At 34.7% G+C, this 18,699-nt stretch overlaps 1 protein-coding gene across 2 annotated transcripts; it reads left to right on the forward strand.

Annotated features, from left to right (window-relative positions):
• Positions 1 to 8,217: 8,217 nt before the first annotated feature.
• On the forward strand, positions 8,218 to 14,520 carry LOC143635366 (serine/threonine-protein kinase RUNKEL-like). Of its 2 annotated transcripts, XM_077103219.1 has the most exons (10): positions 8,218 to 8,318; positions 8,397 to 8,486; positions 8,584 to 8,636; positions 8,741 to 8,816; positions 9,398 to 9,459; positions 9,563 to 9,641; positions 9,723 to 9,779; positions 9,970 to 11,472; positions 12,457 to 13,329; positions 14,085 to 14,520. In XM_077103219.1, exons 1-10 carry the CDS (start codon positions 8,271 to 8,273, stop codon positions 14,442 to 14,444), a joined length of 3,201 nt encoding a protein of 1,066 aa, XP_076959334.1. In that variant the 5' UTR covers positions 8,218 to 8,270; the 3' UTR covers positions 14,445 to 14,520. The 2 variants fall into 2 exon arrangements, with proteins under 2 accessions (XP_076959334.1, XP_076959333.1); XM_077103218.1 differs by lacking the exon at positions 9,723 to 9,779.
• Positions 14,521 to 18,699: the final 4,179 nt, after the last annotated feature.

The raw sequence follows: 18,699 nt of genomic DNA on the forward strand, positions 1-18,699 counted from the left end.
GACTGTAAAGTGTATGATATAGAAATAAGATAACATTAAATTACACTAATTGTTTATCTAGTCAAAATTTCACATTTTGTTATAACTTTTAAAAGTTACTAAATTATTTACTATTTGGTCACCCATCTCAGGACTTTATATTTTAAACCAAATGTGCTTATCAACTCCATTAAAATGATAATTGTGTTTGATTTCTTGACAATGGTTTAACAAACCTCCAAAAAACAAACCTCCACCTGGACAACCAAAAACAGATCACAGACATCCTACAATGGGGAGGTTAGTTGATCCTTTATCTTCTGAAATACAATTTCTACATGCATACCATAAAAAGGTCGATAAAGCTTTCGTAACTAACGTGGGATGATAATTTTATAATCTCAACCAGCATCACTTTTCTTTTAATTGTATGTTTTCTAGTTGAATTTCTCGGGATCGTCCAGTAGGCATATATTCTTGCCCAAATGGAACTACAACAGCTGCGACGTTATCCATACTGCCTCTTTCAAGAGCAGTATCAACAATACAATCGGCAAATGAGTATGAACATGAAGGACTGTATTGCAACTCCAGGGGGAATGAGTATGTAACTCCCAGAACATATCACAGACATCCTGTGCATCCTTCTTTTCAAAAACACCATCAGAAGTGGCCACCAAATAGCTATCGTTAGCTTTCAGAGGTTGCCATTCTGTAACCTCGAGCACAAATATAACACCAAAGCTGATGAAAAACAATGGTAACTAAATTAGCAGTAGCTCTTTATGGCTGAAAAGTGAAAACTAAGATAGTTAGCTAAAACAAGAACATCATGTCCAGTAGGCAGATTTTCTTGACAATGGTTCCTATTATATAACCCATGACCTACGGGTTTCGAACCCAGACCTCATTTTTCAAACCAAATGTGCTTACCAACTCCACTAAAATGGTAATTGTGTTTGATTTTTTGACTTAACATATATAAATGTGATTTCTCTTCAAGTATAAAACCAAAATTATATTTAATTGTTAACATTTTCATAATTCACAATATGACATTGTCTACTCATATCTCTTTAACACAAATACACAACCATTTAAGGTTATTCATCGTTTCTCTCTTTATTTTAAAATATAATATATTTTTATTTATTTTCTTTTACAACAAAACCTTAGTCTTTGTAAATTTAGTTTTTAAGTTTGTGAAAACATTTTGTAATAAATATCATTTTTATACACATAATATTTTAATATAACAATATGTATTTTATTTGAAATAAATCAAACATCAAGATTTGGTTTTCAACTTAAAATTATAGTGCATAATATATCATAAACTTAATAAAAAGTCATAAATAAAAATTATTATATGAAACAATTGAATTTATGTATTACATATAATAATTTTTTATTTTTATTATATTTTTCACCTATGTGAAACATAGGCTCTAACCTAGTGTATGATATAGAAATAAGATAATATTAATTACACTAATTGTTCATCTAGTCAAATTTTCACATTTTGTTTTTTAAAAGTTACTAATTTATTTACTATTTGATCACCCATCTCCTTACTAGTTCTTGGGGATTGGTGGATGTCTGTAGAGCTATAAACGGACTAAGTCGAATTGGACGAGACCATGTCTGTGTTCGTCCGTTAAGCTTTTGCCGGACAAATGGACGGTTCGCGAACACTCTACCAAACGAAATTTCATGTATGCGTCCATCCATTGAGGGATAGGGTTTGCCCGTGTCTGTTTGTTAATATTGTAATTGGACATTGGTATATGGACAGACGAACACTAATGGACCCTTGTGGAAAAACGAACAAACAGACACTAATGGACAGACAACACTAGCAGGCGCTAATGAACATTTGGAAAAATATACATAAACAACTCTAATGAACAAACGAACATAAATGATTACACATTAATTTCAAAAAGTATAATCATTACCGGACGTGCACAAACACTATCGAACGAACGCAGCCCCTGTCCATGTTCGTCCATTAAGCTTGCCGAACGAAATTTATTGTATATGTTCGGTTAGTTTAATAAACTGACGAACAAAAACGGACTTCTAGCCGAATGGACGTCCGGTTCGTTTACAACCCTAGATTTCTGTAAACTCTTTGTTAAATTTACATAAAATTACCTTTCCGTTATTTAAAATAAGAAATGTATATAAACAAAAATACAACATAAGGTCCCTAAGTCCCCTTTTAATTCAGCTTCTTAGAGGGAGAGAGGTGCTTCACTAAGGTACCCTAATACTTCTAATCCCTTAATGTCATGTCATTTTCATTTTTCACTATCTTAATTCACTCATAAAACCCTAAACCACTCCCTATATTATAAAAACCTCAATCACGTAATATGGTGTATATAACGCTCTAATTCACTTAAACATATGGGGGCACTCCACTAATCAACGACCCCAAATTTTTTTTTCTTTTTTGAATAAAAAGGAAAATTAAAAATAAAACCGTATTAAAAATCTTAAATAAAAACATTCAATTACAAACCACGTACGAAGAGTTTAAAAGTTACATGTTCAACCATATTGTTTCCCTATTTGTCGTTTTTGATCTAGAGTATCTTCCAACATCTCACCCATCAAATGGTCATGGGACCGAGTAAACATTTCACGCTTGCCTTCTTTTTCACCTCGATATAGTCCTTGTATTCCGTTTATTTCTTTCCAGTGTACTCGCGAAGTGTATCGACCATTTTATTTTTGGTTTCCACTGAGCTTAATGAAGCGCCCATCTTGCCTTTTTGACAATGCCTTGTTGGTGTTGGGTTTTCGTTTAGGTCCGACATGCCCAGATTCAAGAAGAAGCTCCTGGATTACAATGGCCTTTTTCTTTTCTCAGAATTACTACCTCAGTCTTCACCCATCAATGGTACCAACGCCCATTTAGTGTGTGCTCTTACAATCTCCCACGAGTCAATGTGAGTAAATCCGTCCGGATGTCGGGATTGGTAATCTTTTAACGCCTTCTTCATCACATCAAGATCAGAACACCTTCTTTCTCGTAAACGTTCCTATATTATAAAATATATGTTAACACCACAATCATTTATATTAACACCAAAATATATATATTAAATTATAAAATAAATTTTACCGCTTGTATTCAAAAATCCATTGAACTTGATCATTTGAGGCCTAAGTGTCTCCCATTTTGAACGAAGTTGATGAACATTTTGATCGCCGCCAATAAGTGAAGTGTAATGTGCAACGACCTTTTTCCAAAAACTATCTCTCTTTTGTTGATTTCCGACTCATTTGTTTTCGGAGCAATGACACCATGATTTGTATAAAGCTACTTCTTGATTATTTGTCCATTTTACCTTAATAGCCCGTCCTTTGAACCGTGCTATATTCGCTTCTTCAACTTCGTTTTGGTCTTCTTCTTCAATTTGCATTTCCTCATTATCATCATCATTCAAATTAACTTGATGTTATATTTCCGGCCCAAAGTCTACATTATCGAGGGAGTGGGTGTTTCAGAATGTCACGCAAGGATCGTGGAGTCGGGTTATGATGCGTAAACGAGTTAAACATATTTTGATCGTCCATAGAGTATTCATACCGACGGGGTGCAAAAAGAGTAGGTCCATGTGGGTATGTAAAAAAATGGGGTGGTTGAACATGAGAACTAGGTTGTGATGTGTATAAAATGGTTGCGATGTATACCCTCTGAAAACTCGAGCTCGAACCGGCTCACACGTTGGAACCACGTCCTTCCTTTATTGGCTCCTTTAGTGTTCAAACCGACTCGTACTTTGGAACCGTGTCCTCTACTGGCTCCTCTCGTGTTTGAAACCCCGTGGATGGGGAAGATTTTTTGATTGATGGATTCTTAAAACTCTTGGTGATTTTTAGTTGATGACTCTTTTTTTGGTTATGTATTTTAAGTTGTATGTAAAAATGATAAATGGTGGAAGGAATACAAAAAGTTTTTTTTTTTAAACTCCCAACCCCCCCCCCCCCCAACACACACACAACAACCACATTTCATCTTGTTATTGTACATGATTTAGGGTACCCCCATGTTATGATTCTAGATCTCTATCTAATCTAATGAACATAATTCACAAGTAATGAAACCGTAAACAACTGTTCTAATTCTTTGTATGAATAAGTATCACTTTAATTGAATTCATATTTGAATTCAATTCAATTAGTATTTAATAGAAACAAATTAAGAAACGAAAATCATAAAGCTAATTAACAGGTTTCATATGGAAGAACAACTTTGAATTAATTATAATCCATTGCTCCCCCTCAACCTTAGCTCATCATTCACTGATTTTCTAGTACAGAGTACTCTAATCAGGTGAATGCTGTGATATAAAAAGTGTTATGAAGAAGGGACTCTCTTCTTCATTATATAGATGTGTTGAATAGCAAATAAGCTGAAGATGAAAGCGACATCCAAGAAAACGGTTACAAACTACTGATGAACTAATTACATACAACTGTTTATAAAAGAATTCTATGCTAACTACTGATCTTTGCTAAAACAACTGATGTTTGACTCATCAGTTGTTAGGCTCTAGTTGTTTAGATCTTTTTCAATATATTGATTAGCTTTTGATTCTTCATTTCTTTCATTTCAGGAACTGTGTAAAATCAGATCACACAAACTTGAGTATACGTGTCGATTGATAAAATGATTCAAATTATAAAGAAGATTTAGAGTTTAGATGTCCGGATTCGCTAAAGGACTCGTTTCCGTTTTATACAGTTTGGCTTAGAGAAAAACGCGTACAATTTACCCGAATTGTCCGAATTTCTCTCAAAATGTTTGGTTTTACTTAATTAATCCAAAAATATGTCATTTGACCACTCTTGATGTTCTGACATCCTAATAGGTTCGCTAATCCGAATGTTGCCGGGTTTTTTTTTAACAAAATCTATATTTGTTTAACTTTCAAATCAGCACAACTAATTATCTGCTTATCGTTAGATTACGAAAATTTATACACTCACTAATTAACAAGTGTAGATTTGTATAAAATTTTTTTTGAAATTATTTACTTATTTATTAATTTATAAAATTCTATTTTAAATGATATTTTTAACCGATAAATCGTCCGTTTATACCAAATGATATTCGAAAAATCCGATTATTTTTCTGGGTGGTCAAAATGGCTTCCAAAAATCTTTGTAAAAATTCCAGAACCAAACTACTTGGCTAAAATACCATTTGTGTAATAAATTGTCGTTAAAACTCGATTAAACGTGAATCTAGAAATTATGACTAGGGTTCTCCAATTGACCACAAAATTTATGTGTGACCTTGTAACGAATTGCCTTAGTTCTCCACAAATTTCATAATTTTTCAACCCGTTTAACTATTTTTCCAAAATAAATCTCAATAAACAGTAATAAAATCGTCAAATATTATCAGATTATCGAAAAATCCCAAAGTTGAATAGGGACTCATTCATATGATCCTTGATGTCCCTGAAAAATTTCATAGGCTAACAACAAGCACGTCACAACCTAGACACAAACAGCCCCTTAACTAGTGCTTGGTTAATACCTTTGCGTTTTCCGGGTGTTTTGTCTCTTCTCTCGCCTTTTAGGGTTTTTGGCTGTCCATCGAATGCATCTACAAGCAATGTACCTCAAATACAAGCATAGAACCTCAATAATCAAGCCTTGTAACATAGAGTTTCGATTAGGGTTCTAAATCGAATTTTTAAACCGTAAAAACGCGATTTAAACCTCCCAATCCGTGTTTTTGGCAAAAAAAAGTATTTGATTCAGATTATTCAACATGTTTTAGCATCAAATTCAGTTTTTGCATCATTTTGAAGAGGTTTTTTCATGGCTAGATATGATTTTTCTTAATCAAACCTTAATCTTTAGGTTAAAATTTGATTAAAAAGACTCAAAAACAAGATCATACCTAGGGTTTATGGTTGGAAATGATAGAGAAGAAGTTGGTCCATAAGTGTGTTTGAGATATTTTGAGTTTTAGATATGTTAAAGAGTTTTACAAAAGAAGAAATAAAAGGGGGGGGGGGGGGGACCTCTAAGTCCGGCTGCCATAATAAGGGGGGGGGGGGCTTTGGGCTCCTCTTTGGCTAATTTTTTCATTTTGCGTGTCGTACGTGAAATCCCGAGTTCAAATTTAGTTCGGGTTCGGTTTTTGGCAAGAAAAATAGTTCAGGTGGGATAAACAGCGCAAAAACGAGTGTTTTTGCGGCCAAATTTTTGCAAATTAAGAAAAACATACCGTTTGGTTGTAAAAATCCAAAATATTTTCACGAGTTTCTTAAAACATCTCAAATAAGTGTTTTATAAGTCTTTTTCGGCTTGACGGATGATATATTGCTTGGTTTTCTATAGCGTATCATTAAACGAAAATCTTTTTGTTTAATTGGTTTTCTATATACTAGGGCTATAATATCAATATGTTAGCTACTATTATACATATATCATTTATAGATGACCCCCCCCCCCCCAATGCAACCGGGTTATAAACAGTATCATCTGGTTATTTGTTTGCTCGTTACGTAATAAATGGGTAATCATTTACTAGTTACGTAATAACTAAGGTATATCTGGTTTTGTCATGAATGTCACAAAAGTTGTCGTTCTAAAAAAAAAGGAATCGTCAAGGCTAATAAACACAAATCTTAATTTGTTATCATCGTCATTCACTTAACATAAACACAGCCCATTCCCAACCATAAATCCATATATATCATATAATTACACTAAAAATCACTGTATTTATTTACTCCTGTTCAATTAAATAATACTTTTTAACCTTTATTATTATATTTTTCTCTTCTCCATTCACAATCACTTTCATAAAATATTAAATAAATATACGACATGAATAGTAAAACCCAAAATTTAACTTTCTCAGAGCATTCACATTCAGTTCCCTGCCATATATATGTATATATCCACATATATCATATAATTATACTAAAAATCGCTACAGTTTCTCTCTCGTTTTCAATTAAATAATACATTTTTATACTTTTATCATTATCATTTCCTTTTCACATATTTTCAATTTTCAAGGAACGGGTTAAGAATGTTATTAAGGCGTTGAAATCGGATATACCATCCAGAAAGTAACAACATACTAAATTTAATGTTAGCGGAAGAATAGATGAAATAAAAATAAAAATAAAAATATCTATACTATATATAATAAGGGAAACATGTGCAAATTAAGACGTTTGTTTTTATGTAAAATGCAAAATTTAATACATAAGTTATAACCCAACAAAGTATGATGAAATGGGCAATATAGTCTTTTGAATGTCAAACATTACTTTCAAGTCATTAAATATAGTTACAAATTTAATCCTTTAGTTTTAATAATCTTTTGTAAATTTAAACAATGGCTACAACTATAGCCCTTAATCTTTTACCTATATACTCTTTTTATTTTCTATTTTAACCCAACTTCCCTTACGAAATTTGAACGGTCATTACTTTTTTGTACGTTAAAAGTTTTTATAAAACATTGCACCATAAAAACGAGCATTTTATTATCTTTAATTTGAGTATCATATTGCTATAACCTTTTCAGTTAAAAAAAATTACATTCTTCGTATGGGTGTTTGCGGGTTGGTTTTGATGGTTTTAAATTAAATCCTAAGCCAAACGTTAGTAATGATTTTTTTGTCGTCGAAAACCGAAGCCACCTCGTTGAAAATTGAAATCGGCTAGCCAAAAGTTAAAGAAAAGAAAATTGTGAAATCAAACCAATGACCGGTTTAAACGGTTTCAAACCGAACAATAAACACACATAAATTGTAATGTGATTACCAAAGTCGGTGCTTCCTTGATGCATACACCCATCTAGTAAATAATAATGATTATTTAATTTAGCAAACGGCTTTGAAATTCAATTTTCATTTCTCCCCGCTCAAACGCAGACGCACACACTTTCTCTCTCTCTCTCTCTCTCTCTCTCCAATCAGTAAGTAACCCCCCATTTTCTCTGTGCAACAACAAGATCAAGATCAAGATCTAGGGTTAACTATTATTATTATTATTATTATTATTATTATTATTATTATTATTATTACTCAATTCAAGCTGAAGTGAAGAACATTCAATAGTTGCCACTCCGATTAGCTCTCTTTCAAGCGGTATGAAACCCTAACCTTACACCTGATTGATGATACTAATTAACTTCAAATCCTACCATTTCATTTCTGCTTTCCCAAATAAATAAATAAATAATTGGTGTTTGGATTGCGATTGCAGCATCAAATTCCCTATTTCCTTTACTTTACGACATGAACAATTATCATATTTACGAAGCCATCGGCCAGGGCAAATACTCGGTAATCAACTCTCTCTCTGGTAACTGATTAACACTTCAGACACTAAATAAATATTCACCGATTATACTGTGTTTGCAGACTGTGTATAAAGGGAGGAAGAAGAAGAGTATTGAGTATTTTGCGCTTAAGAGTGTTGACAAGTCCCACAAAAACAAGGTTTTGCCCGAAGTAAGCCTGCCTTTACTAGATAGATGAGAGTATAATTTTATCTTATCTTTTGTTTTGAGTATCGGATTTATTTATTTCTTTTGAATTTAAACCGCAGGTGAGAATTCTTCACTCATTGGATCATCCTAATGTACTTAGGTTTCATGCTTGGTAAGGCAGTTCCCCGGAAATACTCGAGTCTTTAGTTTATGTAATTATCATTGTGGGTTACAGGTAGAATGAAATTTTATATGTTTTTCTTTTGGAATGAATAGGTATGAAACTTCTGCTCATTTGTGGCTGATTTTAGAATACTGTGTTGGAGGTGACCTAAGGACATTACTGGAGCAGGTATGCAACTCTTTATTATGTAACATGTAAGATTAGAGGCCATTATGATATATAGGGGCTATGATATACACCTAACTTGAATATCCTCTACCGTTAGAGCTCAGCACATAAACATAATGATATTATAATACAATACATTACATCTTTTTAAGCATCTTAGCATTCATCCGCATCTTAACTTTTGTTACCTTATATTCTTTAAGAAAAGTATTTATAGAATAAAAGATAAAGGCGCATTGTTATTTGTTACGTACATCAGCATACATATATATTTTAAAATTTGGGGGCTCTTCCATTATTATTGTTTCATCTGTTTTTCTGTAGCTTGACTCTCTTTGACCCTTCTTTACCATCATGCTTTGTGGACATAGTAATTGAGTAACATCTGTAGACTTTTAGATATTTGATATCATGGATAAAAAGTTAAACACAGAGTTTCTAGTATCTTATTGGTTGCTAGATGTTTTTCTAGAACTTAAGTCAAAGTAACATTTTTATGCTATAATGCTTGTTTATTTACAAACATGAATTGTCGCTACATACCTCTGACACAAGCTATATTTTTTTTGACCGAGCTACAGGACAGAAAACTTCCCGAAGATTCTGTACATGATTTTGCTCTGGATCTTGTCAAAGGTTTACGGTAAAAGACTCCCTTGCCCTCATTTACATTAGTTAATTATTCAAAGTGTATGGATTTAGAGTTCATACCATATGACTGTTCTTGAATTGATCAAAATTGCTAGGTTTTTACACTCAAAGGGAATCATCTACTGTGACTTAAAGCCATCAAACATTTTGCTGGATGAAAATGGTCGTACAAAGGTATATTTGTGTTAGTTTTACTTATTATATAGCTGGTTATTTTCCTACTAATTGGTATTTCTTTCTGTTATACCTTTGCAGCTATGTGATTTTGGGTTATCTAGAAAATTGAGTGATATATCCAAAACACCTTCTCTGGTGAGTTTTCTAACAAGTGGCACACGTATCTTTAATTTTTTTTGTTACATGAATTTTTCTTAGGGGTGGAAAAACGGGTGGGTCAAATTGGGTTGATCCATTTGACTCGTTTACATTTTTGCAACTCTTTTTTATACATAAGTATCTTTTTGTGAACTCTAATATAATTATATTTTTTGGCTATATTTAGTTACCACAAGCAAAGCGTGGAACACCATGTTACATGGCTCCTGAGCTGTTTTATGATGGTGGAGTCCACTCATATGCTTCAGATTTTTGGGCTCTCGGTTGTGTTCTATATGAGTGCTATGCTGGCAGACCACCATTTGTAGGAAAAGAATTCACACAGCTGGTGAAATCAATCCTCACAGATCCAACCCCATCTCTACCGGGCAATCCTAGCCGTCCATTCGCCAATCTCATCAGTTCTCTTCTAATAAAAGATCCAGCAGAAAGAATCCAATGGTCTGAAATTTGTGGCCACGCCTACTGGAACACAAAACTAACCCCACCCGCTTTACCACCTCAACCTGTGTTTGACAACATGATTGAACTTTGTTACAAACCGTGCCTTACAGAACGGAATCAAAACAAAACCCCACCAAGAAACCGTGATAATTTGAAACCCAGTGTGAGTCCCACCGAAACACCTGGTAGAGGTGTGCCTAGTGGTAGAAAGATTCAGTCTAAAGGTTCTAGTAACACAAAAGGCGTGAATCTGTTACGTCTTTCAAGGATAGCAAAGACGAATCTTCAGAGGGAAAACGAAAAAGAGAATTTTCGTCGGCCTATGCCTAATAATAACAATTATGAAAATGAAACCGATGTGCAAATCGAGAACACTGATATGGAGCTTGATTTCAATGAGAACAATGAAGAGGACACACAAGATGAGCCTGAAATCGTGAACTCAGTCCTAACAGTTGATGATGAGAATTCATCTGTTCAAGATTATGATTTGACTGCATCACCTGCAACGGATGATCCTAGAAGAAATGATTATGAGTCATCTTCTGATCATGTTGTAGTACCTGCTACTCCACCGAGTGCTTCACCACAACCAAAGGTTAAAAAAGTTCTAGAAGGTTCAGATGGTGTGGTTAAACTGTCAACAGCTCTTTGGCATGTTTCTGACCTCTCGGTTCGACCTGTGATGCCGAGTAAAAAGTCAGACAAAGGGTCAGAGTTGGGGGTTCCTTCTCTTCCGTTTGATGCAGTCCCCGCGCCTGACTTTGTGAAATTACCAGAAGATCAGTTGGAAGTGGTAACAAAATCCATTATAAGTATACTAACTGGAAACACTTCAGTTAGTGAGAAGCAAAATGTGATTAAATATCTCGAGATTTTAAGCTGTAGTGTGGAAGCTGCTAATAAATTGACCAATGGTCAAATAATGCTTGTTTTGGTCAAAATGCTTCGGCAGTCTAAAGCCTCGGCTTTGCGGGTACAACTTGCGTCACTTCTTGGGTTGTTAATTCGGCATTCTACTTCTATAGATGATGAGTTAGCAAATTCGGGGATATTAGGTGCGTTAAACGAAGGGTTGGTTGACCGTCAAGAAAAGGTCAGAAGGTTTTCTATGGCTGCATTGGGTGAGTTATTGTTTTATATATCGACTCAGAGTGACCAACCGAAAGCGGCTAATCCACCTGAAAGCCCGGTAACGGAAAACAGAACATCATCAGGATGGCAGGTCAGTTTTAATCACCATTGCTTTGATCTTAATATGGGATATTGACCCTTTTAACATAAAAATGGGTTCATTTGGGTTGTAATTTTATATTTCTAATGGGTCATATAACGGGTCAAATGGATTGACTGAGTCAAACAGGCTGAAAGTTATCCATGTGTTTTCAAATGCTTAAACTTATCAACCTGCTTTGTGAAAAGATACATTATTTGACAATATACACTAATTATTTACAAAGTTTAACTTTTTTCTGAGTGGTCAGCCCATACCCGTTATGACAAATTACACAACCAATCGATCCGCTCATTCTGCTACATCTATTTACTGGTCAAAAGAGGATTAAAAAATTAGCTAAAAAGGAGGTCAATTAGTCTAAACCCAAATGAGCTTAACTTGTGAAAAATAAATTTTTATGCATTGAACCTTTTAAGTTAGTCTTTCTTTTTTCTTTAAGTGCTGTAATAATATAGTTTATGTATTTGTATAATGCATTAGTTACTTAACATTTAAAAAGCTTTTAACCAACACTATTTTCTGCCAACCCAATGCACATCCTAACTAGCTTTATTACAAAATACATTATTATTTAATGCAACTATTATTTATAAAAGGTGAACTCGTTTCTGAGTGGTCAGCCTAAGCCATTTGACACATTACACAACCCACAACCCACTCATTTTGCCACATATATTAACCGGTCAAAAGAGAATTGAAAAAAAACATAGCTCTAAAGGAAACATGTTCAGTTTAAAGATCACCCAAATGAGTTGAAAGCTGTAAAAAAATATATTTTTATGCATATAACCTTTTAAGTCGGCCTTTTATTTTTCTAAATGCTGTAGCAATGTAATTTTTATACTTGTATATGCATTTATTATTTGTTAACAGCTTTAAAAAAATCAACAAAAACTGTTTTGAGTTTTGATCTGCAATCACATCCATCTAACCCATCCATTATTTAGCTTCTAATTTTAACTTTTTGAGCAGGTTCCAAATACACTAATCTCACTAGTATCATCACTTTTACGCAAGGGGGAAGACGACATCACTCAACTTTATGCATTAAGAACAATAGAGAACATCTCAAGCCAAGGCGGATACTGGGCGGCCCGTTTCACGAGCCCGGATGTAATCAACAACCTTTGTTACATCTTCCGAGCACCCGCTAAACAAGAAATCATGAGACTTACAGCCGGGTCATGTCTAGTCCGTTTGACCCGTTTTAACCAGCCCACAATCCAACAAGTAATGGAGAAACTTACCTTTAAAGAAACCGTTAACGCCATTTCAAAAGGCGGTCCACGTGAGCAACAAATCTGTTTAAATCTTTTGAATATGGCAATGCTTGCAAGCAATCTTTTCACCAACATTGGTCGCCATCTGTTACCGTTAATAGAAGATAAAAACCTCGTCCCGAATCTAATATCCCTCATTGAACACGGGGGTGAAGTTTTAAAAGGAAAAACGCTTGTTTTCGTGACTCTTTTATGTGAAAACCGAAAAAGGTGGCTTGGTCATTTTTTCTTTAATTTGAAGTTTTTAACGACTGTTGATCGGTTGGTGAAGGAAAAGGGGGTTTATTTGCAGCAATGTTTTGAGGCGTTTGTAAATGGTGTGGTGTCAGTTATACCGGGTTTGCTAGATATGATAATTGCTGATACTAAGCAGTTGCTGGGCGGGAAACGACATGTGCCAGGTGGCGGTTTGAGTGGTAAAAGTGGTGGTTCAAAGACCAATTTGCCATTATTTTTGGTGGTTCTTAATCTTCTTGGCAGCTTGTCGTTTAAACGCAGAGTGGCTGACTCTCAGATCCTTCAGCAACTCAAACTTTTAGTTAAATTGGTTGAATCACCATTCCAGGTAACATAGCATCTGCTGGTACCATTAAAAACTTTGTTTTTAAAATTATAAGTATAGAATAGACCATTTCTTGAGTTCAGTTTTGGTCATGCAGTAATTAAAAGCAAAAAGACTGAACTGAACCGGATTTATGGATCTTCACCTTATTTTGAGTTATAAGTAATTTATAAGTAATTGATGAATAGTGTTATTCAGTATTTTAGCTCAAATACATCATACAATTATAATTATTAGGCAACAAAAACTTAGGCCCAATGTTTTAGGAAATATCATTTTTTGGCCAAATTATATTTCGGGTCAAAATTTTCACGCCCAAAATGTAAAACCCAAACTGAAAACCAAAAATCCGAAACTAAACAGTTTTCAAAAACCGAATTTTTGGTTTTTTGGTTTGTTTTTAAATCAAAAAAACCGACTCAAACCAATCAACACACGCCTCTAATATTTTCTTCCAAGTATTATTTGGCCAAAAATAACAGAATATATATCTTTTTTAATTCATTCCTGAAAAACTTCAGTTAAATTAGTTTAGTTATGCGAACATCTTTTTTGTTTAATTTTTTATTTAGGTAAAAAGTTGAAGTTGAATATTACATATAGATTTTTATATAAGTGAAATCCAATGTTTCTTTAACAAAAAAGGAAATAATCTTTCTTGTCTTTTGGAGGTTTTATTACTGACATGTATTCATGATCAAGATTTTGTGTTCCACTCTTTCTGTACAAACAAATCAAGATTTTGGATTGGATTTCAGGGCCGAGATGATTTTCTGTTAACCCTTTTACGGGTTCTTGAAGCGATCACCGAAGAAGCTTCTATAATCGAGGAAAACCACACAACTTTTGTCATTGAAATTCTTCCGAGTCTTTCAACTCTTTGCAAAGGAAGCAAAGATGGAGATGCAAGATTCTTATGTTTAAAAATATGGTTTGAAGTTGTTGTTAACATGCTAAATGAAGCACCAAAAGATACCCGAAGACTAGAGGTTTTGAAATCAGTATGTCGTGATCATTTCGTCCCAATGCATCCGATGCTGATGCAGGATGAAGACCCGACTCCGATATATGCACAAAAGCTACGTGAGATGCTGTTGGAGTTTAATATCATCGTATAATAGAATGTCATTGTTTTTCTTTATGTAATTCATGGTCCGTATGTTATACACTAATAATTGTTTTCTGAACATCAATATGTTTTATTTGAATGCTACATGCAGACATGCAGTTGCTGGTTACATAATCTTTTGCTGGTTACATAACTCCCATTGTAATCTTCGATTGGTGCACCTGCAAATTAACCTTGGCTTTGAATAACTAAGCATCTTTGAGCGTTTTAAAAGCTGTCACCGACGACAAGGACAAGGTTTGCAGTCCGGAAAATCCTCCGACTTGCTCCGGTGATCTTTTTTAAGAATACAGTGCCGACGAAGGTTTTGTAGTAAAACTGAGAGTGCATGATTGATTCATTCCGAATGATCTAGTCTTCGATATGATTGTGTTATGATTCAATTACGTTAACTATGTGTAGTGTGTGTGTTGAGAGAGAATTTGGACAGAGTACGAGGCAATTCGTGATAAAATAAGAACTCTATATATTAGAATAGATTACAAGGGATATATATAGGAGACGACTCATTTGTTAGACATGCCTAACGAATGAGGGTTCCATTCATCACGTCATTTGCTATACAAACCATAGCGAATGATCTTCATACGTTAACTCATTCGTTAAACATCCTTAACGAATGAGAGACAAAACACACGGACTCATTCATTATTATAACACTAACGAATGAGTCTTACATAAAATTACCATAATACCCCTATACATTAAACTATTCTCCCAATACGTAAAACAAAGGCCGAGACAATAAAACGATGTATCAACAAACTCCCCCCTCATCTCAAGCTTTGTAGTCTTCATACTTTAAATCTGCTGGTCTTCCAATATGCAAAACTATGAATTCAAATGCAAGACATACACGAACGACTCGTCGGAATTGCATAGCTAGCTCGTTATCTTTACAGTGCGCCCATCTGATCCAATTATGATTGTTAGTGCACAGATTTGGTGTCCGCAACTGTTCGAATAGGATAGGGGTACTTTAGTCTTTACACTTAATGTATAAAGGCTCATTCGCTAAGTATGTTTAGCGATTGAGGCCTCATTCGTTAAATACTAGGGCTATTCGTTAAGGTATACCCATTCACTAAGGGTGTTTAGCGAATGGGGGGTCATTCGCTATGGAGAAGCCTCATTCGTTAGCACTGTTCTAACGAATGAGAGGCCTCATTCATTAGTACAATATAACGAATGAGACCTGCCTATATATAGGCCTTCCATAGAGAATTACCTAGAGATCTGTGCCTAATTATGTCTAATGTACTGTTCCCATGCTGGATTCTTTCTAGACCTCCATTAATGTATTCCTTCATCATGCAATGCATTCATCATCAATAAAGTATTTGTTTAATGTATTGAACACGAACTCCGTGTTGGTATTGCGACTAGATCGGAGGCTCTATGGCATTTTCACAAGTGGTATCAGAGCAGGATGTTGCTCGTGATATATAATTCGTGTTCATCGGGTTTAAGTTTTATTTGATCTGAATTGGACGAAATCAGTGAATGAATGTGAATTGAATGAGATATTCATGTTCCTGATCAAAATCCCAACATTCGTGTTTAATCTGGTGGTTAATTATGAAGATTTGATGATTATGCTATTAATGGAGCTTGAAGATATGAGTTTCCGGTGTGATAATCGTTTTTCTGATGAATGTAACAACTTTTTCCGGCGATTTGCGTTTTTCCGGTTAACAGATCATTCGTTAATTTAAAAAGCCCATTCGTTAACGTAGTTTTAACGAATGAGCTCATTCATTAAAGGTTTAACGAATGTGAGCTTCATTCGTTAAGGAGTCCTATTCGTTCACTGTTCTTACAAATGAGGGTTTTAACGATTGTGGACATTCGTTAATGGTTATAGCGATTGTTGTTTAACGTATAAGCCATTCTTTATGGCATTGAACGAATGAGTAGTGATGTCAGACGAATGTGCTACTGTTGTAGTGAATGAAGGCCAAATAATGTATGAGGAGTAAAAAAGTATTTTCGGAAACTTTTCTTAAACGAAATTTTTTGGGGATATTCCGAATATGCGGGACACTCTTCTTGGAAAATTTGGTGTTATGTATTCTAGCCGACTTTTCACGCATATCGATGGGCCGAGGGGGAGTAACCGATTAAGTTAAAGAGGCACTTATTGGAGATTTTAGTAGATTTGTTCAAGACCTTGCCGAATTTGTCGAGAAACGGGGGAGATAAAAACTTCAAAGAGTTTATTCGATTGGTATCTTCCTACGTTTGCAAGGATTCCTTGAAAAAATACTGCAATTCGGGCGGTAATTCATGATTGCAAAGCTACGTTTGACTGAGTTCAAGACTGCTGTTGTTCTTCGATTGCTGATTGATTTTTTGAGGTTGAAATCTGACTATGTGGGATACGAGTGTCTGTCCGTTTACCTCTTACTGAGGGACTTTGATCCTGACTATGTTGGCTACGAGTATTCGGCGGATTGCTTCTATTGAAGGGGACATTATTGAATGGGTTAATCTTGTTGAGGAATATACGAGTTTTGTTATTGGATTGAAGAATCTGATCGTTCAGAATTGATTAACGTAGGCTGGAACTCTGAATCATATGCCCAAAACAACAACGTATCCAAGAGAATTGGTTGCCAAAGAGCTTCAAAGAGTGATAATTTGGGATAGGCGTTATCGAGAGAGTGAAGACCGAAGTGAAAGATGTTGAATGATCGGGTTGTTCATGAAGATGTGTGACGATGTCGAATGTAAAGATATTTTCGCTTTACTAGTGCTGACAGATAGCTGATGACTTGCTGCTAATTGATTCGTTTTATTGAACCATATCATATGCCAGTTGGATGATCGGGGTGATCACCTGGACATGCTTATTTGAGGGGGAGATCTAATACGAGTAGATATAAGTTATTGGTTTGCTTACAACGAGTTAGATTTTATCTGTTTGCACAAGCCCGAGAATCATCATCCAAGGGGAAGTTAAAGTATTACGACTGATGATCTGCAGTTAAAGTATTTACGGTTCAAGTATTCAACATTAGCGTATTCGACGTTAACGTATTGGAGACTAAAGTATTGGATGCTAAAGTATTGGAAAGCATTCAACAGCTACGAAAAAGGGGGAGTCTGTTAGTGCACATATTTGGTGTCTACAGCTGTTCGAATAGGATAGGGGTAGTTTAGTCTGTACACTTAATGTATAAAGGCTCATTCACGAAGTACGTTTAGCGAATGAGGCCTCATTCATTAAAGACTAGGCCTATTCGTTAAGTTATACCCAATTCGCTAAGGGTGTTTAGTGAATGGGGGGGGGGTATTTGCTATGGAGAAGCCTCTTTCATTAGTACTGTTCTAACGAACGAGAGGCCTCATTCGTTAATATAGTATAACGAATGAGACCTGCCTATATATAGGCCTTCCATAGAGAATTACCTAGAGATCCGTGCCTAATTATGTCTAATGTACTGTTACCATTCTGGATTCTCTCTAGACCTCCATTGTAATGTATTCCTTCATCATGTAATGTATTCATCATCAATAAAGTATTTGTTTAATGTATTGAACACGAACTCCGTATCGGTATTGCGACTAGATCCGAGGTTCCATAGCGTTTTCACAATGATATAACACATCATTATCAGATTCAGACAGGTTGACCAACCACATCGGATCAATAACTCGAATAAACTCAGTCTTTAATCCATGTTTTGTATTTGTACTTTATAGGCCATCTAGATATGTTGGGTGATCTCAAGAAAAAAAAGGCTAGGTCCAAGTTGTTTAGAGAGTGATAAAGTAAGTTGTAATGATATTGTGATTTACTTAATGAAGCAATTATGAAATATGCGTTAACAATACATATAGAAAACTTGTGACCCCTTTGGCCTTATCACTTTTAGCCATATTTTTTTTTATTTTACCCATGTGACCCATTAGCTATTTGGATACAACTCGAACTGGCCCGTTTATTATATGAACTGTAAACTCCCATTTATCTCTGTTATATCCTGTTGTTAATTAGGTGCTAGGTAAGTAGCAAGAAACTTGATCATAACTTTGATTGCTATGGCATTCATGAAAGTAAATGCATTCTTGGAGACACTAGGTATCTGGTTGCTAACTGCAATCATTTGGATAATCTTACTTTGCTACTAATATTTTTTAAGTTAGTATTATAATATGCATATTAGATACTGAACAAATTGCATCACTAATGATGAAAATGAAGCTAACCATGGTATGCTTGAGAGAAAAGAATGGCCACG

Source organism: Bidens hawaiensis, unplaced genomic scaffold, assembly GCF_021521415.1.
Source record: "Bidens hawaiensis isolate Kalapana, Puna unplaced genomic scaffold, B.hawaiensis_p1.1 tig00007455_1, whole genome shotgun sequence".
NCBI classification, from domain to species: domain Eukaryota; kingdom Viridiplantae; phylum Streptophyta; class Magnoliopsida; order Asterales; family Asteraceae; genus Bidens; species Bidens hawaiensis.